The sequence below is a fragment of the Cryptotermes secundus genome, unplaced genomic scaffold (genome assembly GCF_002891405.2).
Source record: "Cryptotermes secundus unplaced genomic scaffold, Csec_1.0 scaffold1013, whole genome shotgun sequence".
Classification (NCBI taxonomy): Eukaryota; Metazoa; Arthropoda; class Insecta; order Blattodea; family Kalotermitidae; genus Cryptotermes; species Cryptotermes secundus.
The window spans coordinates 300875-322436 of NW_019720727.1; the positions used below are offsets into that span (position 1 = coordinate 300875).

Below are 21562 nucleotides of genomic sequence, written 5' to 3' on the forward strand. Positions count from 1 at the left end.
ACCATTCTATTACGAACAGGAGCCTGTACACAGATATCTTTACTTGATGCAGTCAATGGACAAGCTGGAAGCAAGCGCAGACGTATGGTCGTACAACTAGTACGTACAACTGTCACTAGATGCCTGGTAAATGATCTTTCTTTACAGTCCTGCAACAGGTAATCATATACCCTGATATGCTCCTTCTTCCGTATCTGGTGTAATGGCGTCCGGTGTAAGTAACCGGTGTAGGAAATTTATCGCTGTCATTTTATACCATCTGAGAACGAATGTTAAAGGTCTTATTGTATGTATGTAGGATATGATTATATATGTTCGTGATCTTTTTCTTTACAGACGTTGTATACATATCCCGAGAATTTTCGGGCTTATAAAGCTCTAATAGCTGCCCAGTATGCTGGTGGCAACGTGAAAATTGCCCCTGGATTTGTGTTCGGAGAAACCAATAAAACCGATGCGTTTTTAAAGAAATTTCCGCTAGGAAAGGTAATGTGAGTGAAAGTATTTTTTATGTGTACTGAAGGATTTGTTTTTAATGTACATTCAGTTATTCTATGTCAAGTGAACGTGGCTTAAAATGTAGCATGTGGGTTACATATGGAGAGACGACCATTCACCTCTGATGTGTAAAACTTAGATGCCTTCGTGTAAAAGGGCATGTGTATATGTAGATAGCTTTGTTATCGATGGGAAGGAGTGTCACGCATGTTTTCCACACGTACACAGTAGGATTTATAATTTGGCAATTAGTATTTTATGAGCGGAGCCGGTAAGTGTAGAGTGGTTATTGGGACAGTTTGATTTTTCGTTTTATTTATCGGGGATGCATTAATTAAAGGCAGAATAGGGTGTTAAGCAGTACAGAGTAGCTAGATGCCCTGCCTGTACAGGAGGCGAAGTGTCCTTTTCCACATAATTTTTATAATGTGCCATTTGAAATATTATTTTTGACGAGTTCCATGGAAGTAGTAAATGACGTAATGTGGAAAGGATATGATTTCCAAGTTTCAAAAGTGGAATGACGTTTGTAAAGTTTTGTTTATTTAATAATAAATGTTTCGATTGTATTAATATTGTATACCTTTCACAAAGGCATGCATACATCTTTTTCAGTTGTATGTTTTGTAACGAAGAAAGGGAGAGAGACTGGCAATTCCAAAGAGTTCAAGCTTATTAAGCTGGGCAATACTAAAGTTGTCAAACACCTAAAACATATGTCTTAAATGGATTTCCAGAAATGAAGTTCGTGTTTAATGAAATTGTTTCTAACATTTGCAGGTGCCGGCATTTGAAACAGAAGATGGCCAGTATCTGACAGAAAGTAATGCTATTGCATATTATGGTGAGCAATACAATAAAGTGTATTTCTTGAGGTGTAGTGTAGTGTTAGTTCATTATCGTGTTCACAAGAGCCCTCCACTGGTCCCTATCCTAAGCCAGATCAATCTAATTCATACCATCCCATCCTATCCTGTCTCTCTAAGATCCATTTTAATATTGTCCACCCACCTATGCCTTGGTCTTCCCAGTGGTCTCTTTCATTCTGGATTTCCCACCAATATCCTATATGCATTCCTTGTCTTGCCTATTTGTGCTACATACCCTGCCCCACTCATCCTCCTTGACCTCGTCATTCTAATTATACTTGGAGAAGAGTACAAGTTACAAAGCTCCTGATGCAGTTTTTTCCAACTCCCTGTAACTTCATCTCATCAATACCTGGTGATTTATAGCATTTCAATTTTTGCAATAGAACTTTCAAACTCAAAAGGGCTAGGATCAGGTACTAACAGCTCAGCTGAGTGGATTTCTGTCTAACATCACTGACCCTATGTACATTGAATAGCAGAGAAATAGTTCTTCCAGCTATTCAAAATGCTGTGGGAATCTGCAAGCAGATCACCATTCTCGTCCTTCACTAAGTTACTGCTAGGTTGGTAACCCCTCTTAAAGTCACTTATTCCTCTATACAGGTCTCTAATGTTCTTGTTCTTACTGTTCATTGCAAGCTCAACAATTTTGTCTTTCAGATATTCCCTCTTTTTGTTCCTGAAATGCCTGCAGGTTTTGCGTCTTATATTGTTCAGATTATCCCCATTTGTTTCTCTTGGAGCCTGTAACCATTGCAGTTTGGCTTGTTCTCTTTGGACTGATAATTTTGAGCATCCATCATTGAACCATGGTTTATGCTTCTTTGGTTCATAATAACCTAGACTCTCCTTGGCAGAAATTTTGATATTATAAGCTTTATTAACATTCACCTCAGTGTCCAAGTTTTACAAAGCCATGAACCTATATGAGATTTCAAGACAATACTGCTCTTTACCCTCTACTTCATTTAATTTCTTGAGATTGAACCTATCCATATGAACTCGGTGCATTGTTTGTTTGCTCACTACTAATCTTTCCCTAACCTTTGCCACCACCAGGTAGTGGTCAGTATCACAATCTGCTGTCCTGAATGATCAGACATCAAGTATACTTGAATGCTGTCTCCTGTCTATCAAAATATGGTTGATTTGATTGTGCATCTTCCCCCAAGGAGTCGTTCAAGTAAATTTATGGATGTTACGATGTGGGAACATTGTGCTTTTGACAGAAAGATTTTTCTTTGTGGCAAAGTTTCCCACTCTTAACTTCATTATCATTACTAATTTTGTGCAAACTCTCATTCCCAATAGTTGGTTTGAAAATGTCTTCCCTCGCTACTTTGGCATTGAAATCTCCTAACAAAATTTTCGTAGGGTACTTTGGGAATTTATCAAATACATGTTCTAGTTCTTCATAGAACCTCTCCTGTATATCATCAGTTTTACACACTTTTAGTAAGGATCTTGAAGATGTGTCACATTTTCAAATATACTTGAATGTTACTGCAGGAACACTGTGGTGACATTTTCAAATATACTTGAATGTTACTGCAGGAACACTGTGGTGAGCTCTAAAGTAAATTGCTGTCTCCAAATGAAAGTTGTCATGTGTTAGGGTAAGGGCATGCCAAGGAAATTGGCAACCGCAGTTTCCAAGAATTGTTATCAGCCTCAGTTGAACACATGTTTCTGAATGGAGCAGCACAAATTGAGGAAACGGCATTGCAGTTTCCTTGATTTCCGCTGCTCCATTCAGTAACTTGTGTTCAACTGAGGCTGATAAAATTCTCGGAAATTGCGGTTGCCAGCTTCCTTGGCGTGCCCTCGCCTGTAAGAGTTACGGAGTTCTTGCACAGCTACTTGAAAGAGAAGGCAAAGTTGGGAGCCCCTTTCAACTATTAGTTTATTGTGGAAGGTGCTGTGGGTAACAGAGTTATAACTGGTAAAAATTTAAATAGAATGTTTTACTTTCTTGTATATATAACATGTATGAGAAAGCACTGTGATGGTGAACAATTTAAATTTTTTTGGATTTACACGTTTGCAGTGCCCCTCAGGACGAAATGTGGTTTTGAGAATGTTCTCTTAGTGTGTGTGCTTTGCTAGCACAGTTTTGGCAGATTTTATTTAGTATTCAAGAGTTACCTACCTGTAGGTTATCCAGTGAATGTGAACGTTATAACTTCAAAAACAGCTGTAATAATTTTCGTTAAATTTGAGTAATTTATGGAGAATGTATCAAAATAATACTTCATGGGGTGGTATTTTTAGGAAAATGGAAGTATGATTACTAGTGGCGTAAATGAAAACATGTCAGTTTTCTCAGAACTGGCTTTACAGGTCAGATGGATTTCTCTGTTCAGTATTCAGCAACCAGCGTTGTCGTGGTCTTGTAATCATAAAAGAAAGTTCCAGATCTGTAACATTGATTTTATGACTTCCACATTTTTCACTGCCTTCATTTTTTAATCGAAAAATGTATAATTAGTTTAATGTAAATACTATTCATTTTACTATGCTACAAGACGGAAGGTCGTGGATTCAAGTCCCGATGAGGTCATTGGATTTTTTTCAATTGCCTTAATCCTTCGAGCTACGCTAGGCCCTGGGGTTTACTCAGCCTCTAACAGAAATGAGTACCAGGAATTAATTTAATAATTTTCTTCGGGACTAAAGCGCAGCCGGTGCATAAGGCTGACAACCTTACTGCCATCTTTGAGCCGATTGTCTAGATAGTGTGGGACCCTCAGCGTCTCACAACCCTATGGGCCTTCACAGCCTGTTACAGGGATAGCTTTACTTTTTTTTACTTTACTATTAATTTTAGGCATTTACAAATCTTATTTTTATGTTTTAGGATAGTGTTATTATACAGGGTCTTTATAGTAACTTGATAGGCGCAGATGAATTTTGCCGATGAATTAGCCAATGATGTTTGGAATGAAGGAAAATAATTAACCCCTAGACCTCTTGATCGCATTATGCTTCACAGCTAGTAATGCAGTTCATGTGATAGTTTATGATTTGTCAGCAGTAGGCAGAAGTTATCAGCTCCATTAGCCATTTGTTCTCAGTTACAGTTACTGAGCGGCATGTTCTGTCATGGTGCAGTATACCTTAGAGTAACGTATATTCTTGTGTCACACCTACATGAAATGTGGGTCTGCTCGAAAGCGTCAGAAAATTTCATGATAAAAAGAATTCCCAGGAGACATAAAGCTCACAATTTGCTGAATAAACGTAGAACAACGGGACTCTCACTAGACAAGAAACGAAAATGTAAGCGTTGAGTGCTTACTGAGGAGAAGTTAGATGACATAGGAGCCAGACTTGAACATACAACTTGAAAATCACTTTTAAAGTGTAGTGCAAGGACGGCAACACAGTTGCTGTAGCTGTTCAGTGAAAGTTTATGTCTGGTGTGCTGTAAGTGCAAGAAGGATTGTTGTACATGTATTTTTTAATGAAACAATTGTGAAAAATATCTACATGTAGAGAGGACAGCATTTTCAACACCACCTGTGATCTGTGAATTGTAACTACTTCAGTCCAAACGTTATTGGCTGTCGATGTGCTGATTCATGGGCAAAATTCGCGTGCTCCTCACAGCAAGCAGCGCACCGGTCGCCACTGTACTTTAGTGGTTACTATGAACATCTATTTAAATAATTTATATGGAAACACATTATTTCAAAATCTGCATGAAGCCATTGGATACCTGATTGTTATGAAGAAGCTATAATTATGTTAGCTGACAGGTTGTGATATTCTGGAATTGTAAAATGCATGATCAATGTTGACAGTGGCGAACAGCCAGCTACGTGGCCAGTCAGATCTGGAAAAGTCACAAGTGTTGCAGTGGCTGGGATTTGCTGACAGTGAAATTCTGCCAGCTTCTTATGCCTGGGTCTTTCCTTGCCTTGGAATAATGCAGTACAGTAAACAGGTGTGTAATGCAAATGAGAGAGCTTGTGGTGAGGGTCCTTTTCATCAGTTCATGTATTTTGCTCATAACTGATGGTTTAAAATGGAACATTATGAAAGTGATATCCTGTAATTGCTGATAACTAGATTTGAATTCTGTTATTTGTTGAAAAGAAGCTGACTACATAACAACTGCAATAAATTAAGTAATATTCCTTTACAAGTGAAATGTGAATGTCTTAAGTTAAAAATATGAGGTTTTAAATGGTTGTGGTAGTGATGTACCCTGAAGATGGAGGCACCAGGTTCCTCCAAGATCCAATATGGCTGTAATCCAGATTGAAATTGGTAGACAGTTGTATAAGCCAAGCATTGGCATTATTCATAGAGTTTGAAATAGTATTGTGGAAAGGTTAGTTTACGTAAGTGGAATGATATGCTAATATGAATGCAGAAGACAGGCATTTTGCTGACGCACGTCTGTGTTAATTATATGAGGGTAAGTCGATAAGTAAGTTACAAATGGGTATAGAATTCAAACAGATAAGGGTAGTGATTTGAAAAATGCTTTTATTTCTCAACATAATCTCCCTGTACATTGAGGCACTTGTCCCAGTGTTTCACATGCCCTTGAATGCCAGCAGCATTAAATTCTTTGGGTTGCTGTCAGAACCAGGCGTGTTCACACGGCATGGCCTACCTCATAATGCATGACAGGTTAGGTTTTCACAAAGTCTGTGCATGATGGGTGCCGCGCATGTTGACCCCACAACACAAAATGCAAAGAATAGGCCTAGCATTACAGCATGTCAATCGCTACCATGATGAAGGACATGATGTGCTAGCCTGAATTGTCACAGGTGATGAGTCTTGGGTTCACCATTACCAGCCCGAGACAAAGTGTGCGTCAATGCAGTGGAAACATCCTGTGTCGCCTGCCAAAAAAAAAGTTTAAGGTGGCACCATCCTCCAGGAAAGTGATGCTGTAGAAAGGGAAGTCACCGTCTGGATTCAACAGCAGCCCAAAGAATTTTATGCTGCTAGTTTTCAGGGGCTTGTGAAATGATGGGACAAGTGCCTCAGTGTACAGGGAGATTATGCTGAGAAATAAAAGCACTTTTCAAATCAGTACTCTTATCTGTTCAAGTTCTGTATCCATTTGTAACTTACTTATTGACTTACCTACGTAATTGTAGTGAATGAATGTTCTTTACAGGTGTAATAGATTATGATCTTCTGAATGACATGTAGGGAAGTGTAACTTTTATTTTGCAGTCTACTGAAAGGGCAAAGGAGGATGTGAAGGCAAGTTTGCAAGCCCTCAATATCCATCTGCTGCCACGCACGTACTTAGTTGGAGAACGCATCACTTTAGCAGACATTGGAGTTGCTTGTACTTTGTTGCAGCTATATCAATACGTTCTGGACGCAGATTTCAGGTTAGTGCACTAGCTGAGCACAAGGTCAGGATTTCCTTGTGAATTTCATATGCTGTACACGTAGCGCTTAGAATAGTTTGTAATGAGAGGCCTTGTTCATATGTTTTATCTTTGACACTTTTCAGCAAGTGTCAATTAAATTTTGGTGTTGAGTGTCAGTGTTAGGAGTTTAGATTTTATCCCATATTAGTTTGTTAATACTGTGGCGTGCTGCCTAAATGCCGGAATGTCTTGAGTCAGCAGGCGTCCATTGATAGACAGCGGCTTGTTAAAACACATGGCTGGGGCAACAAGCTGGAATAGACCATTGCTGAGCAACACTAAGTAAACACTACCTAAAAAGCTGGAATATTGAAGTCAGAAAATTACAGACATCCATTGCTGGGCAGTGGCTCAATAAGCGTTGTTCCCGCAACAACCAGTAAGTGATAGATAAAATGAGAACACGTTCCTGCAACAACAAATAGACCAGCTACTGACACTAGTTAACATGGGAAATGAAACCCTTCAAGAAGGTGTTTTCTAGTCTGTCCGACTGTAGCAGATAAGAGACCAAATGGAACACAGGGCAGGTCAGATCAGAGAAGACTGGAGCAGCGGTCAGATCAAAGAAGACCAGAAAGGAGGGCGATCAGATCAAAGAAGACCAGAAAGGAGACCAGAGTAAAATTGAGAACATGTCAGACCGAAGGAAAATTGAGAACATTTCGGATCAGAGGAGACTAGAACAGAAGAAACCAGCTGAGCCAAGAACCAGAAGACGGAAACGTGAGAGACGATGGACTAGTCAGGTCACGTCGTCTGGAAGACTATTTCAGAGTGATTGTAATTGTAAACAACTTCTCCAGTAAACAGCTTCACCTAATCCGGAACCCATGATATCTTGTCACGTTACCTAGGAGAAGTAACAGTACTTTACACGGCTTATCTGTTTTCATCCGTCTTTGCCCTTGTTCAAATTATTGTTCCATATGTTGTAAGAAATAATTAGATGGTAGGTAAAAAAAGATAAAGCTATCCTTGTAAGAGGCCGTGAAGGCCCATATGGATGTGAGCTGAACCTTACCACTGCACTAAGCATGCTGTGTATGTCAGACAGCGTTGAAGGGTTAATACCAACTGAACCTCTTTATGGTATATCCTATTCTTCCAAAGGGGAGTCATTGAAGTATAACAGTATGAAAGAATTGCCGCCAACGTTTAAATTGTTTTAGTTTTATTTCAAGGCTGTGGTTTGTTTTGTTTAATATGTTGATGATCAACCATGGAGTTTAACCAGTAACTTACTGTTCAGCCCTATGTAAGCCAATAGAATTGAATTGAGCACCATCCTTAAAATTTGCATATATGGGATGTGAATGAAGTTCCACAACATCTTGACTTCAACACTATGGTGAGGTTCATGGCTAGCATTATGCTCTTGACTGCCTTTCTCTGCATTTAAGCATACCACAGTAGGCATTGACTAGGAAACTGTTTTGGCCTGAATGTCAGAAGTAAGGCAGTTATTTCCAGTAATTCCTTCTAGAGATTTATTTCTGATTAAGTACTGCTACTGTAATTTTTATAGGTAAAAAAGTAAAGCTGCCCCTGTAACAGTCTGTGAAGGTCCATAGGGTTGTGAGACGTTGAGGGTCCCACATTATCTAGACACTCGGCTCACAGATGGCAGTAAGTTTGTCAGTCTTCCGTGCCAGCTGCGCTTTACTCCCGAGGAAAATTATTTAATTAATTCCTGTTACTCATTTCTGTTAGAGGCCGAGTCACCCCCAGGGCCATAGTGCGGCTGGAAGGATTAGGTCAATTAAAATTTTTATAGGTATTAGATTTAATTCTAATATAGTACTATGCCTGTAATTTTTGTAGGTATTAGGGTTGCATTGTATGTACTCATGAGTTGAGAAATGTTGGGTAGTTGAAAACCAAGGACCTTCTGAATTTGTAGTAATAATAGTGCTACTGACTTAACCATGATCAGTTCCTAGGGATAATTGAAAACTTATGGGTGAGGTGTGTTATTACCAAGTATGGACTAGCATTACCTTTTGTGAGAGGCTTGCCCAGCATCATCTTACAATGGGTTAATTTACTTGTTAGTGTTTTGTAATGTTTGCTGTGTTAAGAGGTTACATTTTTAATTTAAATAGGAAGCCATACCAGAATGTAAACCGATGGTTTACAACGGTTGTGAATCAACCAGAGTTCAAGGCTGTTATAGGGGAATTCAAATTATGCGAGAAAATGGCAGAATTTGATCCAAAGAAGTTTGCTGAATTCCAAGGTATGGTATTTCTGAAGAATTATTTTTCAAACTTTATTTTGTGGTTTCAAAAAGATTGGTAATGTTATCGTGTACTTAGGTTGCGGAAATGTACTGATAGCCAGGCTGAAGTCTTAGTTCACTGCCACTCACTTTAAGTATTGGGGAGTGGCACAAAAATTTTTGTTAAAAGTTGTTCCAGTGCTTAACTAATTAAGCACTGCCATGAAGACCCATATTTTCATGACCTTGGCACTAGTTGGAGGTGAGTGGTCAGCTCCACACCCCAGCAGCTTTACCCCCAAGGAACGAGTCTCTGGTACCCATTGGATAGGAGGCTCGGTGGACCCCAGAGGCAGTCAGTTAAAATCAGACAGTGTCGGACACTACATGAATACCTCCATGCGTTTCTGCACCCCTCATGCTGCTTGCTAAATACTGGTGTTTATCGGAGTGAAAAATATTTTAAACAAAATTTTGGGGGGTAAAACGTTTTATTTTCAATACACTTTTATCATAAGTATTGTCATGTGTTTTTGCCACTGAAGACGCCTTTTGGATTGTTAATTGGTTTACTTAACAACCTACAAGTTGTAGCTACAATTATGACACTGTTTACACACTTTACAAACTATGCAATAATCTCTTCACTCTGTCTTCAGTAGTCTTCACGTATTTATAGCGTGGGAGCTATACAAATGTCACTGAATTGCACACTCCCAGTGCCTTCTCAGTTATCGCAAACTATGACTGATTATCACACAAATTCTTCTGATCACGCGTTCGGTTCTTCCTGTGGCTGCTAGACATCAACTGAACCTATAACATGTTCAGCTTCACAATTCACTCACTACAACTGAACTTGGCGACTGCTGGACTTCCACTGTCTTATGTCTGGCTTCACAATCCACACTGTCTCACACGCTGCTCAGCCGGTCTCTTATACTGTTTCCTGTTGCCCCATGGTAACAGCAGTGTCCCCTGTTACATCACAGTGGGAAGTGGGTGCCTGCCACTGCTTCTCTGCTGTTACGTCACCACTGGGGGGTGTTTACCAAGCATTGCATAGTTACGGGATGAGTGGGGATATGTGACGTCACTCACACTTCCTGTTGTGCAATCCAAGCATTCACAGAGTTGTCTCCTAGCAACGCGCCGATACAATCCACAACTCACATTGCACACGTGCTCTGAGGCCTCTGTGGCTCAACAGTTCCTGCATAGAACAAATATGTCACAGTATGTTAATTTGTTTGGTAAATTAATTAAAACTATTTTTAACTGCTTTTATCTTGTAATTCAAGAACTGATGGATTGATTTTGTCACCATATGTTTGCCATGCCTCTTTTATGGTGTTCATAGAAAGTATGAGAAGGTGGCATTCACAGTTTGCAATAACAGACCAAAAGCACAGACATTTCCCAACTTGTTACAGATTAGTGTGGCATTTCATATACAGCCTATAGCACTAGGCATGACAGTAAGAGTGAATAAACATATAAATCTTACAACATATAAATTGTTTGCTGTTTAAAGAATTATAACATTTTTGGAGATGGCTTGGTTAAGACAAGGAATTAAATATTCTAGCACTTACGAAATCAGGAGGAGGTGGTGGTAGCAAAGAAGGCGGCACTGTTAAAAAAGAGAAGAAAAAGGCAGACAAGGCTGAGAAGAAGAAAGAAGAAAAGCCTGCTGAGCCACCTGCTGAGGAGTTAGATGAGACAGAATTGGCTCTTGCTGCAGAACCCAAGAGCAAGGATCCATTTGATGCCCTTCCCAAGGGGTGAGTTTACATATTGTGTAATGCTGTGGCAGTTTGAAGTTACGGGTTTCCATCTTGCACCTCACTATCAGTTGTATTTACATAGTTTAGTTTGCTGTGGCCCCAAGAGGGGAGTGTGACATGTTTGTAAACATTTTAACAAAATGCTTGTTGAACATTCCAGGGTGATTATATTCTTACTATAGGCTACATATATAATTTTTAGTTTTTAAAAAATGGTCATTATTTAATATAAAGAAGCAGTGCTTAAAAATAATTCTTATAAATCTTTTGCTTCCCCTCCTTTTATTTTTCTAAGAAGAAATCTCCAAACCCCGTTTTTTTTTTTTTCCTTTTAATCTAGTCTGTAGGTGTTGAAATTTTTGGTTGATTTGTATGTGGTAGTGTCTGTAAATTTTAGTCTTTTATTTCTTATAGAATGTTTAGGACGCAGTTGAAATATATGCTCAGGAAGTTTTGAGTTTAGCACCTAGGTTGCAGCATACTGTGCATTCTGGCCACAAAATAGAGCTACCTGCAATCATTGGTGTCATGAAATGATCTACATGAATGAGGCGACATTTTGTGGATCGGGGGGGGGGGGGCAAAAACCGTGATGAGTCATTTGAATGTCAAAGGGACAGTCACAAGATTAATGTCCTTGCAACAATATTAGAGATGCAGCAGCGCCTCCAAGATCACCAGATCGTACACCCAGGATTCTTTCTCCCAGAACTTTGTTAAGGATATTGTCTATGTCCTTCTGTTGTTGACAGTAGAGGAACTCAAGACAGATCACAAGAGACCTTTGAAAAACTGACTGCAGTTAGCAAGAGGTAACATTTTTTTTTTAGTTAAGACAGTTTGTATTTTTTAAATATACCTTAAATATGATTTGTAAAATGAATTAAAATATTATAATAAAGATCATTTATGGAAACCCTTGTATTTATTCTGGAATGTTTGACTACTGATTGTACCCATTTCTAATCACCCAAAGTGTGAGGTTAAGCCCTTCTGTTTTACATCACAGTACTTATACTGTTTTTTGTTACTAGTTATTGTGTAAGTGTAAATCTTCATTTCATATTCTGACAGCTCCTTCAACATGGATGATTTCAAACGCTGCTACTCCAATGAAGACGAAAGTGTATCTATTCCATACTTCTGGGAGAAGTTTGACCCTGAGAACTATTCTATCTGGCTTGGGGAATACAAATTCAATGATGAGCTGAAGAAAGTGTTCATGAGCTGTAATCTTATCTCAGGTATCAAACTGTGTTAATGCATTGTTAGTGAACTGATAACTTTACAGTTGTGGGGCAGATGCTGCAGAGTGGAGTGATGATAAGAGCAGTAGCATGTATGTGTGTGTGTGTGTGTGTGTAAGGGGTGCACCATAAAATCCGGGCCTCACACTGCGACCTTCAATGATCTATTTTAGTAAGTCTTTGGATTAACCCTTTATTAATATTACACTTCAAATGAAATGTAGGACTTTATTTATTGGGGCATCATAAAAATCACTTGGTTCCATGAAGAACTGACCCAGGTGACAAAGTCTGAAGTAAGCTATGGCCTCACAATCACATAGGATATGTGTGGCTGATTCGACTTGTAAGCTCCTATCACAGTTTGAGTCATCTGTCAGTCCCATTTGGAAAGGTGTCCTTTTAGGTGGCAGTGTCCAGTAAGTAATCCTACCACCCATCTTAATCGATCTCTGTTTAATTTCAACAGGTCATTCCTTCTTTCTGGCGGCAAAGGGTCCTGCTATAAATCCCTTTGCCTGTTTGAGTCCAATTGTGGATTCCCAGTGTTCTTTTGTGATTTCTATCCATCCAGTCCATATCACTTTCTTGGCAACTCCAGTTGAGATGCCGCAAGCTGGTTCAGGTCCTATGAACCGCTGTTCAGATCCTGTACTTGCCAGCTGATCTGTGGTTTCGTTCCCAGCAATACCCTCATGACCTGGCACCCATATCAGTTGAACTCTTGTTATGTTTGGCCAGTTGCATGAGGGATTGGTGGCAGTCCCAGACCAATTTCTGCTCAAAACTTATGAAGGTATCAGCATGTAATGAGCTATATAGATACCATTTTGGCCAAAACGCATGCAAAATGATGACAAAATGTCATCACTTTCTGTAGATCTGTTGTAATATGCTGCAGAAGTTTTACATAGGAGGGTCAGCTGGTTGTGAAATGGCTAATAAAGTTTTAGCTGCCTATACCAAGGCCACAGATCAAACCCATTGGTTCAGTCTCTACCTTACCTCATTCAAGGTGTTCATTCACCTGCCACTGGTAACCTTCAATAGCATCAAGCATTAAGGGCTTGTTTTCATAGGCCAAGGGGGCTAGAAAGGATAACGTAAGTATTGCAAGTTCTTGTTTCCTTTGTCTTCTTAGCCCTTTTTGTGCTTCTTCTCTTTGTGCCCTTAACTCTTTAATTGTCTTTCTCCTTGTATTATTAACCATTTGAGCTCGTGTTCTTCACGTGTTAAGCATTTGAATTTGTATTTTCCATGTCTTGTTAATCCTTTGAGTTACTGTTCTGTGTCTTTTTAACCTTTTCATTGGTAAACCCAGCCATAGAACTGCTAGAAACACCATTGCGGCTTGCTAGAAAATGCAGTTTGCACCAAAAACTCACAGTACTTTCACAGAATACCCTCAAATGACACAGATTTAGCGTGAGAGCTCATTCTTTCCTCTAAACATAGATGTCACACTTCATGCCATCTATTGTCAGAAATGTTGTACTAAGTGATTAACATTGGGCCAGTCTCTTGCTATGGCAGTTTTAACTCTAATCTGATTGGCTCATGGCATGCAGAGGTTAAAATTGGTGATCTATAAGTAGGTCTTTAGAGGTTTGTTTTGAAGAATATGGAAGTGTGGGGTTGTAAGTTATGTGCTTTTGTGTCACTTCCAGGCATGTACCAGAGGCTCGATAAGATGCGAAAGAATGCCTTTGCATCTATGTGCTTATTTGGGTCAGATGATGACAGTTCAATATCTGGTATTTGGGTTTGGAGAGGTCAGGACTTGGCATTTGAGGTAAGTGCTTCAAGTGAAATCTCATGCCTAATTTATACAGCATAGAACACATTATATCGTGGTCTAGTAGTAACATGCTCGCCATTTGATGCAAGATATGTGGGTTCAAACCTGGCTGAGGTCATTGGAGTTTCAAGAGCAGTAAAATCTGTAGCACAGCTTCCCGCAGAAGGGAAGTAAAGCAGGGTATCCCATGTTTTACATTTACAGTATGTAAAAGCACCATCCGCTCATGGTAAGAGGTGACTGATGGCAATTTTAGACACCATTTTCAGTCACCCACATAGCTCCTTACACCCCGTCTAGATGCCATTGCAGTTGTACAGCTGTGGAGACCTCTGGTGGCTGAGTGGGAACAACCTGAAATCACACAACCCAACTGAAATACACTGGACAACTGGGTAACATAACTGGCCCAGATGACCCAATATAAAGTGAGTTACACAAGTACACTAACCAGTTGAGGTTAAAAGGACAGACATCTTAATTGTCAGAGTGCAGCATTAGAAACCAACCACCCATACATCATATTCAAAATTAACATTGATTTCAGCTTGCTATGGCTGTACACCTCGCTAGGAAGCAGTAAAGGTGGACTGTGGTATCCACTGTATCTAATAAGCCAAGGTATCTGTTTTGTTCCGATGATTTTCTACGCTGGGATTGCTCTGTTTTAATGACAATACTGTTTACGGTTAGTAACAAAGCAGCTGAAATGTGTCTTTTACATGTGAAATGCAGATATTATATGTTGATGTATGTCGTCTTTACAACCTTTTTAAGGCAGAGACATGTTTGGCAGACTTACACTATTAATTTTTGGAAAAATGTGGGAAAATGGTACTGTTCATCGTCACCACCATGAGAACCTCAAATCCTACATGGTCCTTGTGAATATCTTTTTCTATATCATTTCCATTTTATACAGGTCAGCAGACAAGTGTCCATAGTTTTCTGTCTTTTTACACTCTTTGCTTTTCAATTTCCTTCATGCTCTTTCCTCTTGGTGTCTTCCAGTATATGGTTGAACCATCTTGTTTTGCATTTTCCTTCATAATTTAATTATGTTGCCCTTTCAGTATCCTTGTTTTGTCTATTCTGTTACATGGTGTAACCATTGTTGTTTTCTTTTGTAATTCTTGTCATATTTTAAATTTAATCTCCTCTAAACATTTAATTTTGTTATTCTATCCCATCTTGTTTTCCCTTCCATGCTTCCCAAAATGTTATGCACTTGAATAAAAAGTAAACATTACATTAAGACACAAGATCTTATAAGCAAGTCATATGCCAGACAGTCCTTCAGCCTCTGATTTAGGAGAGGTAACTGAAGCACTTAGAGCACACCCAATTGTAAGTCTTCATTTTGGAATATAATGTACAGTAGATATCTGGTAAAGTTAGCACTAACTTTACCACTAACAAGCAGCAGTCGCTCAGTTGGTACAGTTCACTTGTGGACTAAAACCATGGAGTGTGTGTGTGTGTATATATATATATATATATACAGTAAATGTTTCTTGTTTTCATATTGGGCTGCCAATGCAGTCAGAGAAGTAAATTTGCTTAGTGGTAATTCAAGGTTCACCAATTCTACCCACAACTTGCCTCGCCTTGTTTTTGTTGGATCCACTCTACAGTTGGCAGTGTCTTAGAGGGACTAGGAAAAATTAGTTAGAAAGGTCCTGATAGCCACCCCCTGTACCATGCTTCAGTGGGTTTGTGAAGACCTCTGGGAATAGTCCTCAGTATGTGGCTCAAGCCAACTTGCACAGTAACACTTCTGACTTGTACTCAGGAGGTGCTGTTTGAATCATGGCCAGGATAGTATACCCAATCCCTGACTAACATTGATAAGTGTATTCTTGAAAAATTTTGTGTAACATAAAACTGTGTTAATTAGACATGAATGTCCCATAAGAAATAATGTAGCTTAATGAGGACATCTTGGAGAAACTGTATCAAAATGAAGACCCACTCATGTTAAACCAGATCATGATTTTAGAACACCAGAGACAGTGTGTACCTGAAACTAGGTAGTGATGACCACTTCCTTCCACACTCTTTCAGAGTCATTATACAAGACTCATACAGCCATTTAGGGCATGTGGCAGCATAGTTGGTTGAGGCCTATGCTACAAACCAGAAGGTTCTGGGTTCAGTTCCTGATGAGGTCATTGGATTTTTTCAATTGACCTAATCCTGGGGTTAAAGGGCAGCTGGCACATATGGCTGACAACATCACTGCCGTCTGTGAATCGAATGTCTAGAAAATGTGGGTGCTTTGATGTCTCACAACCGTATGGGATAGCTTTGCCTTTTACCATACAACCATTCAGTGCTATATGGTCAGAGTTGCTGGTAGTGTCATTAAATAAACTACAAATTAAATAAATAGGCGGTGAGATGATCCATAAATTTTTGCCACTGTGAAACCTTCAAATCTTGTGTGATTGGACATTTTCTTTGTCCAGCTGTCGCCAGATTGGCAGATTGACTACGAGTCTTACCATTGGATGAAACTGGACCCATCTAAGGAAGATACCAAGCAGTTAGTTCATCAGTACTTGTCATGGTCTGGGACTGATAAGCAGAATCGTAAATTCAACCAAGGGAAGATCTTCAAATAGACCAAGCATGTTTTCATGCATTCAGGTGTCCATGTTAATTACATTGTAATTTGAATTCCATTTTGTATTTTTCAATTGACTCAACATCTGTTAACATTAAACTACTACTGTGGAAGTGCTTGTTCTCCTGATACATACATTATCTGTTTGGGAAGTCTTCTACAATACCTGAGTGATTCAGTTTTTTTTTGCGGTGAGGTATGTGATTCATTTACTCCAAATTTATTCCTCCATAACCACAGGTAATATATTTTAATAAGACATTAGTTTACTTTAAGGCCCTGATTGTACAGAACTGAAAATACAGATTGGTTTGTAATGTTATTTTTTTACGTTTATCTTTTATTTCTTGGTTGAACCGATGTTTGCAATTATGGAATACAGCCAGGTCATTTTATTATGGGGTATATTCCAAAAGTAAGTTCTTTTTTATCATAATGTGTTACAATCAAACTGTTTGACTTGTGGGAGAAAAGTTTGATGGCTAGGATGGATATTGTAATTGTGAAAAACATTCTGTGAAACTGCACAAGATAGATATCCATAAACAAGAGCAGTGAAGTCTGTAATCTCTTATTTGAATGAAACATGGGTTAGCCAGAATCTTTTCCAAGCAAAATATGGCAAGATATTATGGGGGTGGTCTATATATGTCAGTGGGGAAAACTGTTACAACAGATCAACTGAAACTTCATTTAGGAATGATGCAAATTAGATTTTCAGCCCTGGAAGCCTCATGCCCTTATTACCACAGTGACCTGAATGCCACTGCTTTCTGAGGAGTGATTTTTTTCAGTCCTGAAACATTGGATGAACTGAATATTCAGACAGCCATGATCGTGGTGGGTAATGCTACTGGGGTAAGTCAATAAGTAAGTTACAAATGGATATAGAACTTAAATAAATAAGAGTATCGATTTGAAAAATACTTTTATTTCTCAACATAATCCCTGTAAATTGAGGCACTTGTCCCATCATTTCACAAGCCCCTGAAAACAAGCAGCATAAAATTCTTTGGGCTGCTGTAGGAACCAGGCGTGTTCACACAGCATGGCCTACCTCATAATGCATGACAGGTTAGGTTTTCACAAAGTCTGCATGATTGGTGACGCGCATGCTGACCCCACAACACAGAATGCAAAGAATGGATCTGGCATTACAGCATCTCAATCGCTACCACGATGAAGGACAACATTTGCTAGCCCTAATTGTCACAGGCGATGAGTTTTGGGTTCACCATTACCAGCCCGAGACAAAGTGTGCATGAATGCAATGGAAACATCCTGCGTTGCCTGCCAAAAAAAGTTTAAGGTGACACCATCCTCCAGGAAAGTGATGCTCACAGTCTTCTGGGATCATGAAGGTATACTGCTCACCACATTCCAGCCTCAAGGACAAACCATAAATGCTGACTCCTACTGTAACATCCTCAGGAAACTTCATAAGGCCATTCAGCGGAAGCATGCAACATCTCAACTGTCTCGTTCATACGTCTCTCTCTAGAGAGAGAGTTAGAGTTATTTTACAACTGGTGGTTTACCGCCAATCAGTTCGTCTTGGCTTCAGGCCCCATGATGACCACGACCAGAGATTTTTTTCCCCCCAACTGAACCCTTGCGGTAATAGACCTTATGTAACATCCTCACTAACGAGTAGGTGGCTCTGCTTCCAACTCTCTTATATAGGAGTTATGAGGACCGGATACCAGACACCATTCCTCACGGTTCCGTTCCCACTGTTCTGACAGTCCGTTGTTAACACAACGAGCCTTCTGTTCATCTCCAGTGAAATGCTGCTTCGTTGTTTCGGCCTTCTCTACCCAACGGCTCACTGTTATTGTGTTACTATGGAAGTATCTACTCCAAACGTTACAATACCTTAAAAAGGCCTCAGCTCTTGATGAATCGTGACACCAGAATTTCGATACAAAATAAAAAATCTGGCACCTATTTGACCTCGTAAAAACAACCACATCTGATGGCAGAATCGCCAGATTGGCTTCCCTGCATCCCTGAACGTAATTGGGTTAGTATTCTGACGTATGCTAAACGTTAACTGCATGAAAAAAGTCCAGGAATTCATTAATTTATTTTAGAAAGTTTTAGAATACTTTCTATTGCATATGAATGCCACATTTCATTACTGTAAGGGGATCATCAGTCTACCGAATGTCATTAGGATGCTGACTCGCCCACTGGATTCTTTTTTGTTAACTGACTTTCAATTGAGGCTCAAAGGCCGCTTCAACTATGTCACGAGGTTAAAGTACATTCTTGTGTGTTGGAAAGGTCAAAAACCTGTTCTATAGCAGACAAAAGATCATCTCGCATTACTAATGTCTACAATATACACTCCTTTGAAATTATTATGTTTGGTCGTGCAAAGTGGTTAGGTGTAAATTAGAACCATATACCCTATTATTTTCATGCTAATTTTGTTTTCCTGGGTAGTATTTGTTATGTTGAAACCTAAAGAATTTGGTGGTATTCTATTCCTTTCAGAGATGTCTGCCCTTTGATCAGTGATCTGCTTTGGATATTTTTTTTGTATATCGCCGTTACAATGATCCATTTAGTGTTCTAATTTTTTAGTCTCATTATTTTGATTTATTTCAGGTCAAGGTGCTATTTATTTTTAACTGTGAGGTGGATTACATTATGTTGTTTAATTTTTGTATTACTGGCTGGTATTTGTTTGTTATGAAAGTGGATTTGATTGTATTTGTTGAAGATTGTTTTGACGTTATTCTGCTACTTTTATTTTAAACGGTTAAGTTCAAGAAGGAACCATGTTAGGTGGGTCCCTGTCACCATGACATAGTGTGTCCTCAGGTTGCAGATGGAGGGGACGCCCACCAGTTTTGGAGGGAAGTTGCGAATAAATTGAATGAGCAGTCCCGGACAGCCGACAAGGGGTGGCCCTCCAGCTTGGGGGTTAGGCGTTGGGCTAGCAACTCCTCACCGTAAAAAATCAGTATGTTAACGAAAATGAACACAAAGCCTCGGACCTGGACTGACTCCTTGGATAAATGACCTAAGCTAATGAAAATGGATATGAGATTTGGCACTTGGAATGTACGAAGTTTGTATAGGGCAGGTTCGCTCAGGGCAGTGGCAGAAGAAATCTTAAAATATAAGTTAGATTTATCGGGAATACAGGAAGTCAGATGGGATGGAGGTGGCATTGCACCAGCAGGAGACTATACATTTTTCTATGGAAAGGGGAATGAAAATCATGAATTAGGTACAGGTTTTCTCGTACATAAGAGAATTGTATCAGCAGTTAAGAGGGTAGAATTCATTAGTGATAGGATATCATATATAATACTAAAAGGTTGCTGGTGTGATATTGTTATGAATGTTCATGCCCCAACAGAAGGTAAAATTGATGACACAAAGGATAGATTCTATGAAGAACTAGAACATGTATTTGATAAATTCCCAAAGTACCCTACGAAAATTTTGTTAGGAGATTTCAATGCCAAAGTAGGGAGGGAAGACATTTTCAAACCAACAATTGGGAATGAGAGTTTGCATGAAATTAGTAATGATAATGGAGTTAGAGTAGTAAACTTTGCCACATCAAAAAATCTTACTGTAAAAAGTACAATGTTCCCACATCGTAACATCAATAAATTTACTTGGGCATCTCCTGATGGGAAGATACACAATCAAATAGACCATATTTTGATAGATAGGAGATGGCACTCAATTGTACTTGATGTCCGATCATTCAGGGCAGCAGAATGTGATACTGACCACTACCTGGTGGTGGCAAAGGTTAGGGAAAGACTGGCAGTGAGCAAACAAACAACACAGTGTTCATATGGAGAGGTTCAATCTCAAGAAATTAAATGAGGTAGAGGGCAAAGAGCAGTATCGTGTTGAAATCTCAAATAGGTTTGCGGCTTTGGAAAACTTGGACACTGAGGTGGATGTTAATAAAACTTGGGAAACTATTAGAGTGGATATAAAAATGTCTGCAGAAGAAAGTCTAGGTTATTATGGACCGAAGAAGCATAAGCCATGGTTCAATGAAGGATGCTCAAAATTATTAGATCAAAGAAAGCAGGCCAAATTGCAGTGGTTACAGGATCCAAACGAGTTAAATGGGGATAATCTAAACGATATAAGATGTGAAACCAGCAGGCATTTCAGGAACAAAAAGAGGGAATATCTGAAAGACAAAATTGGTGAGCTTGCAATGAACAGTAAGAACAAGAATATTAGAGACCTATATGGAGGAATAAATGACTTTAAAAGGGGTTACCAGCCTAGCAGTAACTTAGTGAAGGATGAGAATGGTGATCTGCTTGCAGATTACCACAACATTTTGAATGGGTGGAGGAACTACTTTTCTCAGTTATTGAATATACATATGGTCAGTGATGTTAGGCAGACAGAAATCGATATAGCTGAGCCGTTAATACCTGATCCTAGCCCTTTCGAGGTTGAAAGTGCTATTGCAAAATTGAAACTATAAATTGCCAGGTAGTGATCAAATTCCGGCAAAACTTATTCAAGCAGGAGGCGAAATATTACGTTCTAAGATCCACAATCTAATTACTTCTATTTGGCATAAGGAAAAATTGCCTGATCAGTGGAAGGAGTCTTATTGTACCAGTTCACAAGAAGGGTGATAAAACTGACTGTAGTACTTATCGGGGAATATCACTGCTATCAACTTCATATAAAATTTTGTCCAATATTCTTTCAAGGTTAAGTCCATATAGATGAAATTATTGGGGATCATCAGTGTGGGTTTCGACATAACAGATCAACTACAGATCAGATCTTTTACATTCGTCAGATTTTGGACAAAAAATGGGAGTATGATGAGACAGTACATCAGCTATTCATAGACTTCAAGGACGCCTACGATTCAGTTAGGAAGGAAGTATTGTACAATATTCTAATAGAGTTTGGGATACCCATGAAACTAGTTAGGTTGATTAAAATGCGTTTAAGTGAAACGAATAGTAAAGTCCGTGTAGGTAAACATTTGTCTGATAAATTTCCTATCCAGAATGATCTAAAACAAGGAGATGCTTTATTGCCACTCCTTTTCAACTTTGCCTTAGAATATGCCATTAGGAAGGTCCAGGGAAACC

General features: G+C 39.1%; 1 protein-coding gene across 1 annotated transcript; it reads left to right on the forward strand.

Moving 5' to 3' along the window:
* Positions 1-116: 116 nt before the first annotated feature.
* LOC111872712 (elongation factor 1-gamma) lies at positions 117-16781 on the forward strand. Its single transcript, XM_023866866.2, has 10 exons — positions 117-214; positions 337-486; positions 1279-1342; positions 5174-5316; positions 6570-6733; positions 8881-9014; positions 10585-10780; positions 11858-12027; positions 13698-13822; positions 16297-16781. Exons 1-10 carry the CDS (start codon positions 203-205, stop codon positions 16450-16452), a joined length of 1314 nt encoding a protein of 437 aa, XP_023722634.1. The 5' UTR covers positions 117-202; the 3' UTR covers positions 16453-16781.
* Positions 16782-21562: the final 4781 nt, after the last annotated feature.

Excerpts from the sequence above, each read along its gene's own strand:
- LOC111872712 (XM_023866866.2), top strand. Across the intron at positions 1,343-5,173 it reads TAATGCTATTGCATATTATG|TGGCGAACAGCCAGCTACGT; the intron begins GTGAGCAATACA and ends CAATGTTGACAG. Across the intron at positions 5,317-6,569 it reads TAATGCAGTACAGTAAACAG|TCTACTGAAAGGGCAAAGGA; the intron begins GTGTGTAATGCA and ends TTTATTTTGCAG.